At 41.2% G+C, this 20,015-nt stretch overlaps 1 protein-coding gene across 2 annotated transcripts in view; it reads right to left on the reverse strand.

Annotated features, from left to right (window-relative positions):
- Positions 1 to 20,015, reverse strand: part of trim62.1 (tripartite motif containing 62, tandem duplicate 1) — a 55,237-nt gene that overhangs the window by 13,905 nt on the left and 21,317 nt on the right. For both annotated transcript variants that reach the window (XM_034686826.1, XM_034686831.1), the window contains exon 3: positions 3,377 to 3,472. In XM_034686826.1, the coding sequence (XP_034542717.1) occupies positions 3,377 to 3,472 (96 nt within the window). The remainder of the gene's footprint in view (positions 1 to 3,376; positions 3,473 to 20,015) is intronic.

Here is a 20,015-nt window from a genome sequence, read left to right on the forward strand (position 1 = left end):
CGTATCCCAGCCCACCTGCCAAGTTAAGAGCTGAAATCTGATGGTATGGGGGAGGAGGAGGAGGACTGCAGCAGCTAAAATATCAGTCACTCGGTGACGTGTCTGCGGCTTTGGCTCAGCAGGCTCAGTGCTGATGATGGCACTGAGAGGGAGTCTGCAGCCCTTGGAGACAGGAGGCTGGCTACCTCTCAGGGAAGCATGTGATTATGAAGTGAATCCCTGGTGAGCATGTGAATAGAACACAATGTGTACCCTTTGGAAGGAGACACACGCGATGCCAAGGACTTCAATTGGAGTGCTAGGGAGGCGCATGCAGTGAGAATGAGCGCCGGGCTGCTGCGGTGACCCTCCTCAAAAAACTGACCCGGAGAAATGTCTGTATACACTTCACAAGAGGAAAAAATGTCAATGGAGTCAGCGTCGAGTAAAGCTGGAGACTTCAGATTGGGAATAAAATAAGTGGGCTTCCTGGATGTGTGTAAGCTGCTTATAATTTGATGCTAAACTAATTGCTAGCAAAAAACACCTCAATGTTGGACCAAAACGTCAGAAGTCAAGTGGAATTGTGGGCAGTGTAGGTCCAAGGTGTTAACAATGAAGAAGACGTTTTGCTGTGTCAGTTTTTTTCTCAATATTCAGCCCAAGTTTGACAATGATCGGTGGGGGACAGTAACAAAGTAAATTTACTTGAGTACTGTACTTAAGTAAATTTTTTGAGTATCTGTTCTTTACTTGAGTATTATTTTTGGGGGGAACTTGTTACTTTAACTCCACTACATTCAGAAGACAATTATTGAACATTTTACTCCACTACATTTCTATCAGTGCTCTAGTTACTCACCACTTTTGCTTTGACGTCAGCTCATTCATTTCTTTCTCTTTTCTGAAATCTGATCCCTAAGACATAAAATGTGTTTGTGTAGTTCTGTTTGTCTCAGTGGTTTAGCCATACCTGTATATTATGCGTCTCCACGGTTGAACGTGGAGCAAACACAGAGCAGATTTCACTCAGATCAGGCAGTTCATTTAGAGGTGGTGATGGTGGCTATATTTCTCCACCTGAGCAGCCATGTCCATATCTTCAGCCCGTGTTAGAGGTTTTTGAAATGAAGAATGATACGTATCGTTTGAAATGTTCTCCCTGTTTCCCACTCTGCCCAAACATACAAAAAGTCACTGTCCAACCTGAGAAAGCGTGTTGAGCTACGTAACATTTGCTTCATTCCAGATGAACATTTTAAACTAAGTTGTCTGTGCTTGGAGTAACTTAGTTGCTGTTTTTATTCCATGGTATAGTTTTTAGAGATTTTAAGTAATGGTTCCTAAATAAACATAATGTAACAGAATATACTCCTATTTATTCTGGACTGCATTTATGTATTTTGAAAAAACAAAGTTTTGAGAAGTTTGAGAAATTTGAGAAAAAGTACTTTGAATACTGAAGTATTTTTAAAAGCAAGTACTTCAGTATTTTAACTCAAGTAATAATTTGACAGAACAACTTTCACTTGTATTGGAGTAATATTTGACATGGAGTATCTGTACTTTGACTTAAGTAATGAAGCTGTGTACTTGGTCCACCACTGACAATGATACAGGCTTGCAAACAAGTGTTGAGGTGTAGTCTTTCAACAAAAAATAAGTAAAAACGAAGCAGAAAAAAAAGAAAACATCAGGTCAGCTCAAATGTGCAACATGAAGAAATGCAAGGAGACATTTCATTGTCAGCTACCTAAATGCATCAGATATCAATGAGGTCACAGCATGGCTCTCTTCCAGTCAGAGCACTCTGCAAATGGATGTAAATCTAATGAGATCAGCCCATTTCCAATGAGGAGTTGGGGCAGCTGAAAGGCCTATATCTAGCAGTCTGTGTGAGTCGATACACGGCCTGAATGGACAGGGTCTGGTTCATTCCGCAGTAGAAGGAAAATGAGTGATGCTGCGACATCAGACAGCGGGTACAAAAACAAGAGAAAGGAGAATGTGTCCCCTAAATGGCAAATAACGCTGACGGCTGCGATACGTCTCTGCCAGGGACCCCTCCTTGGTCAATAGATTTGATGTCTCTACAGGAGAGAAGGGAGTAGGGTGGGTGTGTGTGGGAGGTTCAGGGACTGAAATATTGAGTGGATGCTCATGGTTTGCTGATTAAAACAAGGTGTCCAGATTAAACAGCTCAATACACCAATTTACTTGTTGGGGTGTGACTGTCAATGGAAGTCAGTCCAGAGGGAAAAATGGATAATCGGTGTCTGCAGACTGCAGATGTTAAATACTGTGAGACATGGGAGATGACATTTTTTAAATGACTCGTTTTTACCATATAAGTACTGCTGTCTCCAACTGGCTGTCTCATTTCTTTCAGTATCCACACAGTCTGTTATGACCGACTACCGACTGCATTTGTAAGTGTGTAATTTCTCTCTATCAAATCAAACCCCCCTTTTCTTTTTTGGGAAGATGACATCTGAATATTGTTTATTGCTGCAATCAACAGTCTTGGAGAATTCCGTCAATAAAGGCCTGTTGAAAATATAGAATTGACAAATTATTTCAGTTTTTTTTTTAAGTCACAGTGTCTGATTGTTCATGTGAATGTGTTGATTTTTTAAGCACAATAGGTGCAGTGTTTTAAAGTCTTTCGTTTTTTAATTTTAAATATATATTTTAATATATTTGTAGGCACTGTATATGGGGCTAACACTTAAAGGCAAATGGCTCCCTGGTTTCCGTATTTTTTGAAGACAAAACAAAACATCTTAAAGATACTACCTCAGGGGTTTTACATCTTTTAATTCTAGGAATTTTATCCCCTCAATGATTCCCCAAGAAAATTCTCAAGTAAGAAATTAATATTCAGTTCAACATCAAACAAGACAAACTAGTACAACAAGCTCATAATTAAATACAATGATTAGATGGAACTTTGGAATATTCATTTATTATTTATATATTTACTGAAATAAATAAAACAAACTAAACAGTTGCTGATGAATGCTTCTGATCCCTGTATCAATCTAACTGAATGACTGTTAATGCATTAGGCTTCAGTTGCAACTTATGCACAAACAATTAGTTGATTACTCGATCAATTGTAATGTGTTTATTCAGCAAAATGCTAACGAGTGCTTGTTTTCAGCAAATCAAATGTAAAGATTTTTTGTTACATCATCGTTACAGGGTAGATTAAAGCATGACTCAGCCTGCTAGAGGCCATTCCTTTTCATTTCTGACATTTTTTAAACTATATTTAGATTTTGAACATTATTTTTAGCAGCCTCATATAAACTGGGTGATTCCTGCTGGTGAAGATTTTAATGAGAAAAGTTGTTTTTTTAATGAGAAAAGTTGTTTTATTTTTATGTGACTGTACCTTAGTCTCAGTGAGCTGTCTTTGCAAGAGCTGCAGGGCTTCAGTGTGTCCCTTCTCACTGTCCTGCAGGGTGGCCAGCTGCTCCTTCATCTCCCTCTGCAATGCAATAAAACAAACACAAACAACCGGTCACTTTAAAGGCAGTTTAATAACAGAGAGGTACTTGATCCTCTCCTGTTCTAAAAAAGTGTACCAAAAGCACTCGCAGTTGCAAAAATTAAATGCAATTTATTATGGAAGACCTTTTTATGCAAGACTGAATTCTATTATATTAATTTTGATCATTTTACTTGTGTGTCAGCACTTTGCATGAGCACAAGGCAGCAAAGACTTAAGCCTCGGCTACAAAACAAGCAAAACAGATGGAGAGAGATGTATGAAAGAGATAAAATAAAATCTCTGGAGATGCTGAGCTGTGTCAGAGAAAAACTGGGTCTCATCTTTAGTCAAGCACACGCTGGCAGAACCTGCACCGCTCAGCCACCTCCAAGTCTCCCCAAGGCAGGTGGGAGGCTCTGTGGGGGCTGTCTGGGACGGCTGCTGTCACGAATAGTGCAGAGTTTTTATGCAGGTCCCGCGTGCCAAACACACCGGCACACTCGGATTTAGCTTTTAGGACAGAAGTGGTTCAGCAGACGTCCTCCTTTAATGGAGACTCATAAATTCAAATGTGCAAAAAGCTCATTGTACGGCTCGGAAATTTATTCATCTGTATCCACTTTACTGACTGCATAAATAAAGAATAAGGCTGCAGAAGACTTGGGTTGGATTTTGTGAAAATAAAAACTTGTGAGTTCTTGGGTTATGTGGCACATCAAGAAGATTGAATTTGCATTGAAACAATTCTGCAAGTGTATAGCCATATAGGCAGCTCTGTTAAGTTGTAGTGAAGCACACTACTGCTTCGAAATAAAAGGTAACATTACATGCTAGCATACTCAGAACCCCGATGAAACATGACGGTTTTAAAGTTACATTGCTTACATTCTTATTCAACTAACTTTAGCATTCATAAGTTTGAGTGCAATGCCATATATTCTGAAAGTATTTGGTTAAAAGAGCATTACAGAACTCTAATTTTTCATAGCACAACATAAAAAGTACCTTTTTAGAGATATTTTTGGGACATTTTTAACCTAACTGACGGAGAGACAAGACAGACGGCAGAGAGAGTGAGATGTCTCAGGGTCCAGACTGAGGCCTCTGGGTCAGAGCCGTGGACCCTTGTGTAAGAGTTGACGCCATTACCACAGAGCTAAGTCTAAGATAAGTCCAAGATCAAAGAAAACTGACACTCAAGATGTTCCTAATTTTTTGGAGATGATTTTGAGTATGACTTTTTGAAAAAGATTGCATCAAAAGATGCTCAAAAAGACTGGATGACAGCAAAGCAGATGAAAAAGTAATGAGAGTACTGAAGCATGGTATGCTAAGGAAAAGATGTGCAATGGGTTATGGGACTTGTGTGTTTTTGGGTCTGTGCATTCTGTAAGTTCACAAATCCTCTCAAAACTAAAGCTTCAGATTTACCATGTTAACTTTCAACAGCCCAGTGTAAGATTGGTTTCTTTTCTTTCACAGAGGACGAGCATTGGTCTTAAATCGGCAAGGTAAGCACTAACTTCTATTTGTACAGTGCAGTACACAATAACAAAATAACATTTTTAACCTAGATGTCACAATACCAGGATTTTGAAATTCTATACCATACCAGTAAAAATCAAAAGATATTGGCAACCAAAAAAAAGTAACTCCTGTGCATCCATAACGAGTAAGTTTGTTATTTTTGGTTTACAACCTGGTGGAAGAGGTGGGGCCAGGAGGTGATGGCTCCACCCCTAAATCTTAAACCCCCTTTGCTTGTCAGAGGCGGCACTGACATTGAACATTTTCTTTTCTTGGTACTTTAAAAGGTGACTTTGGAGTATCGCCTTCATTTTTATGCTTTGAAGAGTTAAGTTCAGCAGTGTTACCTTCAAAGTAAAAAAGTAGATACGAGAATATAACTTTTTAGAAGTCTTTTATATTAGAAGTTAAAGTAGATGTGATTAGCGGAGTTAACCCTCCTGGGTTTACAGTAAGTCTCCCAAGTCAGTGCCCAACAAGTGACAACCTCCGGTCTCAAAATATGAAGCCCATGCGGAAGTGTTATAAACTGCAGTTCATTAAGCGTCCGCTTGAGGTTAGCTACAGAAACACCAGAAACCACATACACACCCATTCAAAAAAGACGATCTTTGCAGCATAAACAAAACATGTTTACAACCTGGTACAAAAAACTGCTTCAGCCTTAATAGCTAATTTCTCTGTCAGCACACACGGGGTACGGGGGTTTAATTTTTTTAATAACGAGACAGTTCAGAAGATATCAAGATTACAAATTTTGCCCATTTAAGGACATGACTGACTTGACAGACAGGCGGGAACACTGTAGCTGTTGGCTAAGAGGCTCAAATCCCGCCTCTTTACGTCACACTAGCTCAAGTTACGTTGCATTCAGCACTTCCAATACGGCTCCCACCGACAATTGGCTTCAAAACAGCGCTTCAGAAACAGATGGGTGACGTGATGATACTACGTACATTAATTATACAGTCTATGGTGCCCAAATTGGCCAGCTAGTCAAAAAAGACTTGCTCCACCACAGTGTGCTGGTACACACAAAGTCATTGAATATAGAACATTTGAATGTTAATAGTTATGAAAGGCAAAACTGAATTCACATTGGGGAATTATTATTCACTGTGTGTGATGGCATGTGTATCTGCATAGGGTGTCCTCTCTGTCTGCTTTTTCAAATTGTCCTACTAGTGTGGTCATTTTAAGGGCGACAGTCATCATACAGGGCTGTGAAGCTCCCTGTCAACAGTCCGGAGGTCGCGACTGATAGAAAACATGAAGGGACCAGGGGACATTGTCATCTCTCTCCCCTTCTCTCTCTCTCTCTCTCTCTCTCTCTCTCTCTCTCTCTCTCTCTCTCTCTCTCTCTCTCTCTCTCTCTCTCTCTCTCTCTCTCTCTCTCTCTCTCTCTCTCTCTCTCTCTCTCTCTCTCTCTCTCTCTCTCTCTCTCTCTCTCTCTCTCTCTCTCTCTCTCTCTCTCTCTCTCTCTCTCTCTCTCTCTCTCTCTCTCTCTCTCTCTCTCTCTCTCTCTCTCTCTCTCTCTGCAGCAGACATAAACATAATGTGGCTTTATAAGATGGAATAAGGGCCTCATAAAACAGCAGTACTCACCAACCTGTGGGTGAGGAGAGTTAGTGGTGTGGTGTGGTGTGGTGTGGTGTGGCGTAGTGTGGCGTGGTGTTGAGAAGCTATTTAGAGAGTCTGAAAATGAGTTAACTGTTTATTTGACCACTTTGTTTTCTTAACCAGCACTTGTACTTCATTTCTGTGTCGATCTACTACCGCTGCTCCGTCTCTCTCTTTGATTTACTAGCAGCAGCTCCAGGTTAAAAATATGAGTAGAGAACTTGGTGCTTATTAATGCTCACTATAACTTTTTATACTATCTTGTATCGATTAAATCATGTGGTACTGAAATGTTTGAGAACTTTATTGTATCATGGATAGGTTGCAAAGGGGTGGAAAATTTCCGGTAAATTTCCATGGGAAGTTAAGCTGGGGAATTTTGGAAATATTCCAAATTGGAAATTATGGGAATTTATGGGAATTAATGGAAATTTAATGGAAATGTATCATATTCAAGCATAAATATTTGTTTTCTTATAAGCAGACATCCATCCAAAATAATACAATTAAAACAGATTTATTTGTAAGTAGAAGTTTATCAAGTGCTAAATATTTGATTGAACAATCAATTTTTTCACTGAGGAACAAAAACATGAATGTTGACTTAAATATTACTCATCCCCCTGACCCAACCCATTCAAAAATTAACAAAAATGCAATCCCATCAAAGTCCCATTCAAAATGTTAAATGAAAAGAGCCCCTCTTCCTCCAAAAAAGTCCCATTCAACATTCAAATAAAAAGTGCATGTAGGGGGCGTGGTCTTAATAGCCCTGCAGTTAGCAGTGTGCTATGTGCATGTGATTGAGGAATAGCATAGATCTTCAACTGTACTTGCATGAAATCTGGTTGTTTCAGTCAGGATTGTGCTAAAATATATTTTCCCCAACTTTATTTAAGTTCCCTATTAAGAGCCAACCTTCAATTTAGTAAATTCCTGGTTTATTCCCGTTAATTCCCATGGAAAGTTTCCAACTTTGAAATTTACCGGAACTTTGCAGCCCTAATCATGGACCTAACTTTTATGGACTTCGATGGATTTTGGTTTAACCGGATCTGAGCATGAACCACTACACTTCTAAATAAGCGTGCAAACTATGACACCGAATGTGGTTTTAGTTGTATCAGGAAAGAAGAAAGTCATCACACTCTGAGTCGAATAAACAAACAAGACAAAAATACAAACCCGTCTATACAAATCAACTCAGAATCAAACAGAAAATGTGGGGTGGACAAAACCTAAAATAGAAATAGAACGCACACGCGGCTGTAAAAATCCATCTTCTTCCATCCTTTCATTTGCTTGGCTTCAGAGGGAAATGAAAAATTGAATCAAAGGGAACAGCATGGCACAAGCCTAATTTATTTCAAACCCCCTGTTAAGCCACCCCTGCTGCTGGTCTCTCTTCTCATATAACCTGTGTGTCACCTTCTCCGAACACCCGCGGAAATCCACCAAATGGAACTGTCAGCTTAGCGGGGCCGAGAAAACAGCCATCACTCTGCTACTGCTGAAATAAAAACCAGAATGGATCTCCAGTGACATAAATACATAATAATTCAAGCATCTAGTCGCAAGGAAAAAAAAGGTTAATATATCACCAGAGACGAGAGCAGAGTAAGCCATGCACCAATTAGTAATGTATAAGAAAGACCTTGACCTTCATTATCAGCTGCTAAATTAGAAAAAGGAGCAAATGTAGGTTGTTGTAGATGAAGCTTGTTTCTTCTCAAGGACAGAAACGGTGGAAAAACAATGGCTGGTGCAGAGGGAGAGCGTGACTCTCCATGCTAATGATAAGGAGTGCGGCAGGGCTCGGCAGGCTCTACTCCGCCTCATCGCTACCCGCTCGTCTGCAGCAGGTCAAAGGCTGCTCCCACACACTGAGACAGACCAACACTGACAGACTGGCAGAGAAAACATGCTCCTCCACTATCCCCCGCTGCACACATTTCGACCGACCGGGCAAACAAGGGCAACTTGAGCTGTTAGTGCTCTCACGCTTAAGTCCTCTGCACAAGGTTTCTTACAATAAGTGTTCCATCCACGGAAAGTTTGTTTTATTCTTTGCACAACAAATGGTTGAAAAATACGTGTCTGCACTGGGTTCCCGTCGCTAAAAAGGACTTGTCCCTTGAGTTATGTGAATTCAGTGCTTAAGCTGGATGTAAGAAGGCAAAGCTGCATTTTAGAAACAGTAAAAAACAACTCTGGTAAAATCATCTTTACACACTCGAAGGCCCTAAAAGCTCCTCCATAACGTGCAATTACATAATCCTCTTTAATCTTCCTGGAAGCAAAAACTGTCCTTTGAGCATCTTACAGATGGAAATTTGTGCTGAAACAGAGAAAAAAGGCACTGCTGTAGTGTCAGTTACCACACATGGGCGAGGAGTTAGGGATCAGAGTTAGATTTGATTCTCTCTCTGGTGGGAACGTGTACGTGACGACTAGAAAAACAGTTTTACATGACAAGACAAAAACAGAGACTGCAGGTGAATGAATGCTGGTATATCAGCAGGGGCTCTGACAGAGAGGTTTGCGTGTGCACAGTGTGAGTGAGTGTGTGTGTGTAGAGGTGTCTCACTCCTGTCCGTCTCATCTGGCCAACACAAGTCTGACATGACTTTTCCCCAGGACGTCAAAATGCAGGAAATGGGGGTCACGGCTGGAGGATTATAAATCTTAAACTCATTTCATCCTGCTGTCATTCCCTTCTTCTTCCTCTTCCTCTCCTGTCATGTTAGCAGCTCTTGCAGATATTTACAAGCAAATAAATGGATCACATTATAGAATACTAGCTTTATTTTTTTTTGTAAAAATGTGCTCATGGCTTAAAAATCTCTCATACTTTTTTCCTGCAGCTGTGAGCTTGATTACATTCAGCAGCTCGTTCAGGATTTAAAGAGCGTTATTGGCTTCAAACTGTCAGCCCGATGAAGTGGCGAACAAAACAAAATGTGGTGTCACAGCATGAATAATAAAAAGCCTACAGGGTGGAGAATTTTGCGCTCACACACAGACGAGACAGGCTTTCAGTGATTTCATTCACACGGACTAAGACGAGGAAAAAACAATAATCAGGGAAACTTATCTTCTAACTGAACAATCAACAAAGCTCATGGCTAACGTGCTTCATAGGCGTATAATTACAGTGGGCTCTCTCTCATCTGTTTATCATTACACACAGCAGAGCCCTCAATCTCTCACTGTACTAGTTTTCATTTCGGCATTACCTAAAGCGAGCTGAAGGTGTAATTCTGTCAGGTAGAAGACAGGCTGGGAAAATAGAATGCCAGCCAATGATAAAGCAGTGAGCACGCTGCAGTTGTTACAGCGTGGCTGCAAGCTTTATGGGTTTGTTCTGCTTCAACGTGGAGGGGGGTCTGAAATATGTGGTCCACACCCAGGTACAGAGTCACAGGAGCAATAACACACCATCAGTTCAAGGCTGAAATAAAACGCAGGAGGCTACACACAAATCACACAACACATCTACCTCATGTCACCTCACGTAGAGTTTGTGCACACAGACCTTATCTAGGCTGCTGTGTTGTTAAAAAAAGAGACTCACTCTTAGCAGGCGAGGTCTTCCTGAAAGCAGACCAGGGTTCCCACTCTTTTCCAGAGATCATTTTCCAGGACATTTCCAGGACATTTTCATTGATGATCAAGCTGGTATGACCGTCTAAATTTAGTTCCTAATTTAGTTCCTAAATAGTCTAATATGTTCCTCTCAGTGGAAGTCTACATTGAAAGACATAGTAGTAGTCTATGGCTATCAATAAAATCATCTCTTACATACTTAAAAATTATGGCAAATTGATAATAGAATAGCCAGGGACCCCTTACAGGTGAGAAAATTGTCCATGGCCCCCTCATAATTGTAACACAGATTAAGCACATTAGTGATGTGTCATGATCAAAAGCTGCGGCTCTGAGAGTCGATGCTTTGTAGTGAATCAGAAGAGCCGGCTCGCATCAAGAGAGAGAGACGGCTCCCAGTTTTTTCCTTTCCCTCCTTAGCTCTCTCAGTGCTCAGCCCCAGCTCTGCTCACAGCAGAACTTTGTTTTGATTGGTCAGCATGGCGGCCATGTGGCCAATCATAAGTGAGGATATAGGATACAGGTGGTGGAGGGGAGGCTGTGTATCCTGGCTTCATCTGTTCCTTCAGAGAGAGTCTTCTTGAAGACCGGGCAAATACTCGCTGAGAGGAGAAATCGGATCAGCCCATCCAAGCTGAGGCATCTGATTTTTCTCAATACCAACCTGAGGACGTTAATAATGTTTGCTTGAGTTTGGTTCTGGTTCTGTTTGCTTGAGTTTGGTTCTGGTTCGGTTTACCTGAGTTGGTTCTGGTTCCGTTTGCTTGAGTTTGGTTCTGGTTCTGTTCTGGTAAGGTTCTGGTTCGGTTCTGTTCTGGTTCGATTCTGGTTCACGTCTGGTTCGGTTCTGGTACGGTTCTGGTTCGGTTCTGGTTCGGTTCTGATTCGGTTCTGGTTCGGTTCCAGTTCGGTTCCGGTTCGGTTCTGGTTCGGGTCTGGTTCTATTCTGGTTCAAGTCTGGTTCGGTTCTGGTATGGTTCTGGTACGGTTCTGGTTCGGTTCTGATTCGGTTCTGGTTCGGTTCGGTTCTGGTTCAGTTCTGGTTCGGTTCTGGTTCGGTTCTGGTTCAACTCTGGTTCGGTTCTGGTATGGTATTCGGTTCTGGTTCAGTTCTGGTACGTTTCTGGTTCGGTTCTGGTTCGGGTCTGGTTCGGTTCTGGGTCGGTTCTCGTTCAGTTCTATTAGGGTTCTGGTTTGGTACTGGTTTGGTTCTGGTTGAGTTTGATTCTGGTTTGGTTCTGGTTGAGTTTGATTCTGGTTCTGTTTGCATGAGTTTGGTTCTAGTTCTTGTATGCTTAAGTTTAGATATGGTTCTAACCTAAACCTAATCCTAACCCTAACCCTAACCCTAATCCCAACCCTAACCCTAATCCTAACCCTAACCCTAATCCTAACCCTAACCCTAACTCTAATCCTAACCCTAACCCTAAACCCTAACCCTAACCCTAACCCTAATCCTAACCCTAACCCTAACCCTAACTCTAATCCTAACCCTAACCCTAAACCCTAACCCTAACCCTAATCCTAACCCTAACCCTAACCCTAACTCTAATCCTAACCCTAACCCTAAACCCTAACCCTAACCCTAACCCTAATCCCAACCCTAACCCTAATCCTAACCCTAACCCTAACCCTAACCCTAACCCTAACTCTAATCCTAACCCTAACCCTAATCCTAACCCTAACCCTAATCCTAACCCTAACCCTAACCCTAACTCTAATCCTAACCCTAACCCTAAACCCTAACCCTAACCCTAACCCTAATCATAACCCTAACCCTAACCCTAACCATAACCCTATTCCTAACCCTAACCCTATTCCTAACCCTAACCCTAATCCTAACCCTAAACCCTAACCCTAATCCTCACCCTAACCCTGACCCTCATCCTAACCCTAATACTAACCCTAATCCTAACCCTAACCCTAACCATAACCCTAATCATAACCCTAATCCTAACCCTAACCCTAACCCTCATCCTAACCCTAATCCTAACCCTAACCCTAACCCTAATCCTAACCCTAACCCCTAACCCCTTACCCTAACCCTAACCCTAACCCTAATCCTAACCCTAATACTAACCCTAATCCTAACCCTAACCCTAACCCTAATCATAACCCTAATCATAACCCTAACCCTAACGCTAACCCTAATCCTAACCCTAACCCTAATCCTAACCCTAATACTAACCCTAATCCTAACCCTAACCCTAACCCTAATCATAACCCTAATCATAACCCTAACCCTAACCCTTATCCTAACCCTAATACTAACCCTAATCCTAACCCTAACCCTAATCCTAATCATAACCCTAATCATAACCCTAACCCTAACCCTTATCCTAACCCTAATACTAACCCTAACCCTAACCCTAACCCTAATCATAACCCTAATCATAACCCTAATCCTAACCCTAACCCTAATCCTAACCCTAAGCCTAATCCTAACCCTAACCCTAACCCTAACCCTAACCCTAATCCTAACCCTAACCCTAACCACAATCCTAACCCTAACCCTAATCATAACCCTAGGATCAGGGTGAGAATGATTTTGTAACAGAAGAAATGCACACAATCATAAAAACACTGTACGTAAAAGGGTTTTCAACACAAACTATTACTCTTTGCAAAATTAAGGTAAAATATACAGCTACAAAAGATCCTACATTAAGAGCCGTTTGAGAGTCGAAAGAGCCGGCTCTCTGAAAAGAGCCCAACTTCCCATCACTAAAGCACATGCTTACTACCATTTGCACTCTTAGTTGCCCTTGGAACTATTTGTATTGTAAAACGTATCAATGTAAATACTTCAGACCTGTACCATAGTGATAAACAGATAACACTTCAATTTGAATCAAGTAAATACAACTTGTATACTTTAAAACAGAGGGTCATTTCATTCCTTGTGGGCTCAACATGACAGCATTTATACTTTTCAAGTAATTGATCCTAAACGCTTTCAGAAAATTAACAGTAGCAAGACTCACATATCCCTTCGAGCCACCAAATTGTATCATAACAATGGTGTATATGCTGTTTTGTAATGACACAGCACAATTTTATGATTTATTAGAAATGTATTCAAATTATTTCACGGACCCCCACGCTATGGTTCGCAGACCCCCAGGGGTCCAAGGACCCCACTTTGAGAACAATTGAGCTAGAGTACGGTAATTGAGCCTAATGTACCATAAAACATAAACAATATACCCCCGTTCTGTGAATGCATGATTATGAAGTGAAGGAGAAAATATGTGAAAAAAGTTGTGCAGTGTCGCTGTCTTTTCCAGCACAGCGTGCACTCAACTTTCAATGAATGGGGATGTGTTTTGTTAATAGGGTCAGGTCAAACGCAGCCATGTTGGAATCATTTTCCAGGACTATATGTGATTTTCCAGGACATTTTACTTTTTCTCCCATTTTCCAGGTTTTTTCCAGTACTGGAAAACTGGTCAACTGATTTCCAGGTTTTCCAGGTTTTCCAGGACGCGTGGGAACCCTGCAGACTCATCACAGGACCATGTTGTTCTTGCATGGTTTTAATGTTGGACTGAAATGTAATCTATCTGCTCATCATTAATAAATCAGAAGTTCATCTTATCTTTAAGAGATGAGCATTGCAGGCTTCATAAAAACAAGAGTATTTTGTAACGATGGTAACAAAGACGCTGTATAACTCAGGAGTTTTCTATTGCACATTTAAAGTATGGAAGGGAGTAACAATCAAAGGGTTTTGAGCATGTGTGATTATTTTTATTTTAGTGGATCAAAACTGAACAAAATATCTAACACGCTGCAAACACCATGTTACCATGCTTGTTTCTATTAGGGACGGGCATATCAATCAAAATTACTGTTTGATAGTCACACTGGGATCTCACAGTTTTTTGAATCCCCCACACAGGCACATACACACCTTTCACCAGTATTACACGTAGACATAAGCAGAGATCCATAACTTTGTATTATTGTTGTATATGGCAGTTTAACATATGTATAGTTATGGTTTAGTTTCACCTGGCAACGTCTGCACAACAGCTTTTTAAAGTTATATTTTTTTAAAGTTATAATTTTGGGGGGCTTTTTCGCCTTTATTCAATACGACAGCTGAAGAGAGACAGGAAATGTGGGGAGTAGAGAGCGGGGGAAGACATGCAGGAAATGGTCGCAGCCGGGAATTGAACCGGCTAGGCCACCAGTGCCCCGCACAACAGCTTTCTGATGTGCTGTACTGGACTGTAACCACAGTCTGGTAAAAGAACAGAAAATATATGGCCGAGTGGTCTAAGCCCACGCCCCATATACAGAGGCTATAGCTCTCATCGCAGAGGTTGCAGATTCGGTTCCAGCCTCGACCATTTGCTGCGTGTCCTTCCTCACTCTCTGCTCCCCACATTTCCGGTCTCTCCTAAGCTCAATCAATAAATAAATATCAATAAAAGGCAAATAATGCTCTACCACTCTGAAAAGGAGGAGGTAATAGCTACATAATGGCTTTCATATTTAAAAAATAACGAGTATTTGAATACTCTAAATAAACCGTGACCCATCACTATTACTTTCAGTGCTGAAAAATATAGCTGATGGAGACGCACATAAAAACTGCAGTTCCGCAAGTGTCCACTAGAGGCTGACTCAAAAAGCCCAGCAGCCTGTTGCACCAGCTGTGTGTAAGTTGTGTCCTAAGTTAGGGTGTAAAGTCCTCACTAAACCATACGTTGACACTAGTTAGTTTGTAACTTAAGTTGTGTCGTTGTTTGGTTTCACCACAGAGACGTAAGGTTCATCTTCACTAGTAGACCTTAACGTCAAAACCATCCAAAATATTGTCGCAGATATGACGTTTACACTTCCAGCAGCCCTTCCAGCAGCCAATCACAGGAAAGCACCAATTTTGATGCAGGGGTTGTTACATTTTCTTTCGTGCCTAATCTTCTCAGGACTGACCAACGGCTGAAACGAAGTTCTGCTACAGTCGCAGAACAACAACAAAAGTTATGTAAATCTTGATACAGTGTCAAAGTAAGTAAGGTGATAACTATAGCCGAAATCCTTAATCTACACTGTCTATAATAACAGTGACAACGAGTGGTAAAATTGTCAACTACAACATTAATACTCAGGAGCGCAAATCTTGGTCATCATATTTTTCCAAAGGATGTAATTTCTCGCAGATAACGCTTTGCCGAAGTAAAACAACACTCCTAGCAACTGGTACTCTACGGAGGACTTCACACCTACTAGGAGCCAAGTGTAAGAATCAAGTTGTAACTTAGGCCTACGTTGGAACTGTCTCAGCTGGTGCTACACCCACAACGTTAGTAGAGTGTAGACTTCATCCTAAATGAGAAATAACGTTCAGATTAGGCTACGTTTGAACTTTCGCACAGCTGGTGAAACAGGCTGCAGGGTTCCCCATCAGAGCCCAAATAAAACTGCACATTTTTACAGCAGAATTAAACATGTCTACAGCCTGGTAAAAAAATCTGTTTTAGTCTCTACACCTTGTTAATTTATCCCTGACAGCTATAAAGGGCTGTTTTTTTCTTCACACACACATTCACTTTGATAAAAGTAAGGCTAAGAGTTACACATAATTAGGTGCGAGTGCGGCTGTGTGATTTGATAAGGTTTAGAAAATTCATTTAAGCAGTGAAAATACACCAGTTTGTTTATTCTTCCTATACGCCTTCTTTTCTGTGGCTGCTCTTCAAGGTGTGTTTTGTCAACCAGCCAGCTGTCATCAAAATAAGATTCTGGCATGTTTGTAAAGCATTTTTAAAAAATTCTACATTTTCACTAATAACTGTCCCAAACGCCAAGAGACAAACAAATACGACAGAACCTCTTTTTTAATGTCAAATACTAAAATGTTTTTTTGAGTTATTGTATAGACAACTATACATTGTGCAGGCTGTCTCACAGAGACATGATGACAAGCAACTTCACAACAATCACTGCCAACCTGAGTGCAGCCTGAAGAAACTGACAGCAGAGCTAAACATGCTAATAGCACCTAGTGGTGTCACAACCCCGGATACACTCGCATTGATATTTTCTGTTGTGAGGTTTTCCCTCTGACACATTGTTCTTGAAAGCAGTGTCATTCAGTGCAACCTAAACCTGCAGAGCAAAGACCTCTGGGAATACAGCACATTGTGTAAACATGCAGCCTTTCAAAAAATGCGTCTACGCACTCTATACAAGTCGTGTTGATTTATATTAGCAATGTTATGATAAGCTGCGGGCCAAAGGATCAGAAAAATGTTTCACCTGTCTGTTTGGCGTGATGGCTTCCCCCTCCCTTCCCCTCCCCTGCCCTTCCCTCTGGCTCACAGAGCAGGGAGGAGAGGAGGGGGGGGAGCCATCACACCAAAAACTTGCAAAAAGAAACAAAAAGCAGAAGTGAGAAATGCTGTCTCAGGCTTAAAGCTCTGGTGAAAATGTTCCAGGACATCAAATTGAGCTCTGGCTGTGCCATACATCCCCAAGTTTTGTTTCCTCTAGCATCAGCAGAGCTAGCAGCCTCTCCGGGGGGGCGAGCAAGTCCCTGCAGCCTTCGCTCAGCCAGCGGAGCAGACAGAGGCCAGATGAGCTGACTGTGCAGGGCTGGTTTACAAAGCTGCAGGACAGAGGCACATTATTCCCCCCCACCCCCCTCCACCAAAACATCTGTCCTAGTGAGACAGCGACAGTCTAGGACAGGAACAGTCTGTACAGAGCGAGGGTATGTTTGGATTTACTGACAGGACAGGATGGAGAGCTGCTGAACTTTCAGTCCGCGACAGAGAGAAGATTTGGAGTTGTGTGTGCCTTTAAACCCTCTGTTACAATAACAGAGATCTATTTTAGTGACAATTTCTAGATAGTCATGGATTATTATTTTTACCCTGGCTGTGCTAGGCAACCTATGCTGCTGGTTCAAGTAGTGGGCAGATCAACACCAAGGATGGCTGTCACTGGGGCAACTTACACGTGTAGGTCCAAATTACTGTGTGCCTCTCAACTCCCCAAACTCTGGTCAAATTTGAGGAAGGTTTCTTGCAACCCATCGGTTAGTGAAAAACAACTTCCAGCTGAGACTTTCTTTATAATAAGCTGCATTGTTTACAGTCTGATGAGCAACTAGAAGAGCGGTTGTGTGTTTAAATAAAAAAATGAAGCAGAACTTGTTCCTCCAGGTGTGACTGCAAAATTCACGCTGTCATTTCTTGATAAATTTTATCCTCTTGACAAGCTTGTGTTCATCTATTTCTGGTGAGTCTCAGTTTCACTGTAAACAGTAAATTACACAGAGTCTTCAATCTGGATTACCTCGGCAGCATTAACTAGGGGTGTCCCGATCCGATATTGGGCGTTAGTGACAAAGACACAACCGGGGGATGTCTGTTTAATATTTGACGTTTTGCCGCTCTCACCGCAAAAAACTCCGCGTCCACAGCTTGATTTAATCCAGCTTGGAGATACATCAGACACATTTAGTAAGTTTGGATCAACTCCTTGATATCAAAGATGCAGATGCAGATGCATTTCAGAGTGCCGTGAATTGTCTGTCAAGTGCCTCTGTCGCTGCGAGGTGCATTCAGGGACCGTCGTAAAAGTGCAATACAGCCATTATATTTTGTCCATGGGTTTTTTATTTGAATCAAGAGAATCAAAATATCTTCATAGTGGTCACATCAAGAATGTTTTATTTTTACTTTTTAGCAGAGGCTAAATCATTTAACTTAAGATATTTCACAAGTGTTTTATTATCACTTGATCTAGCCTTTTCTAACATTCCATACTACAAAATAAGTAATAAAAGTATGTATGATTCGTGCTGATATCGTATCCGATCGATATCGGTATCGACCAAAACTCAAGGCTGCAATATCTGTATCGTATCGGAAGTGAAAAAGTTGTATCGGGACACCCCTAGCATTAACTCATAAAAATAACAGGTCTTTTGCCAAAAAAACATGATGCAGATTTGTAAAAAGTTGCTTTGTCCGGTCTACCCTTAACACAAAAAGAAAACAACTTTTAAATGCTTTGATTTTAATGTAGGTTGGATCAATCATTTTTGAAACATTTCAGCCGGTGGGTATATCTTATTGCTTATTAGCATTCCAAATAAAGTGTTAAGCAGATTTGTCGTTTAAGCTGTAGTTTTAGTTATTTTTTCGGAATGGATTGTTAGCTGCACCTGCGTGCAGATAGCTGTTTACAGAAGTAAATAAATCACGTTATAATACTGCCATTGGGACCTGGAATGTCATTACAGTGTACCGTGTCCTGCCTGCTTCTGCTCTACGCATAGTATGTTTTACCTACATATACCAAAGCCTGCTTATTCTTCATTGGTCTACACTCCTTACACTACACATATGCTACAGATGAAAACATCTCATACCAAAGTCTGCTCCTGCACACACAGATTCTAGATATCATGTCAAATCTGTGAACAGAGATTTGTCAATGTTTGACAGATATATCTAAGAGCTTCCTTTTGACAGATGAAAATAGGTCTGCTGTGACCGTTCCTGGTTCCCAGCATCAAATAGCGAATGACCCTCACATGTAGAACTACTATTTTACAAGAAACATTTGAATAAAGCAGTGTGGATGAGTGGAAGTGCTGATGCTGGCGGGCCTCTCCGGTCCTCCGAATATAGGCCACGTCATGTAAATGATGAATGCTCAGAGGCTGCTGCTCCACTTCCTGGAGCGAGCAAGGGCACACAGTATGTAAATGTATTATCCCAAACATGAATAACTGAGGAGAGAAAGGAGGCACAACATAGCATGTCGGTTAATAACTTTGTATTCAAAATGAAAAAAGATTCATGATGTTTGAATAGCAGGGGTTGGTCTACGGAGCCTTCACTGAGCTAAGTGGGTACTGAGAAAAGAGTGTGTGGCAGCAAAGTAACTGGATGCCTAAATGTTTTTAGAAAAACAAACAGGCCTCCAAAAGCTATCAATGTCTGATCATCTACAGTGTGCAGGACGAGCTCTTTAAGAGTAACACAAGGTTTGTCTTTGGCACGAGTGAGAAAAAAGAGTGGAAATCTGAGAGCAATAAGAGTGAGCCTGCTGCTTGACAGAAGCCGCTCAGTGTTTCACCATCAGTCCTGAGGCTGTTACACTTCTGCTGGCTGCTGAGAAAAACTAGCTCCTCCAGAGCTGTTTCAACAAGCAATCCAAGATATAGTCACAATTTTCACAGCTGAAACTCAGATCTCATTTGACAGACAGATGGTTTAAATGCTTTCTGCCCTTTATATGAAATTTCAGAATATTCTCCCTACAGCCACCTTTTTCAGCCAATCTCTGAAGAGCTATCAATCAGCCCTGCCAAAAGCAAGATGCTAATCTCAAAGGGGCTATACATCATCTCAACAGGCAACCGATGAAAGAGAAAAACCCATTACCACTGAAAAATTTACTTCCTCTAGGTCTGTGAAGTCACATACAATCCCAAAACAAGCCACAAGCTTCTCTCGTGAATCACCAACAAGGGCTGTAATCATTTCCTAAGATAAGCATACAACTGCTTTTAAGTGGACAGTCTACACGAGGAAGCTCCATCTGGCTACCTTTTCAGACCTGTTTTCTAAAATATATTAGGGTAACAAACCAAAAGGAAAGTCAAACTTCCTTTTTCAGTTTGAGGCAATACCACTGATAATTCCACTGACATTTAAAGCTTAAAGGAAGAGGTTAGAAGAGGGGGTGCGGTGAGCTTGGGCATGTTTGCCGTTACATTTGAGACATAGCTAGAGAGTTGGAGAATCATAACTTCAGA

Source organism: Notolabrus celidotus, chromosome 1, assembly GCF_009762535.1.
Source record: "Notolabrus celidotus isolate fNotCel1 chromosome 1, fNotCel1.pri, whole genome shotgun sequence".
NCBI classification, from domain to species: Eukaryota; Metazoa; Chordata; class Actinopteri; order Labriformes; family Labridae; genus Notolabrus; species Notolabrus celidotus.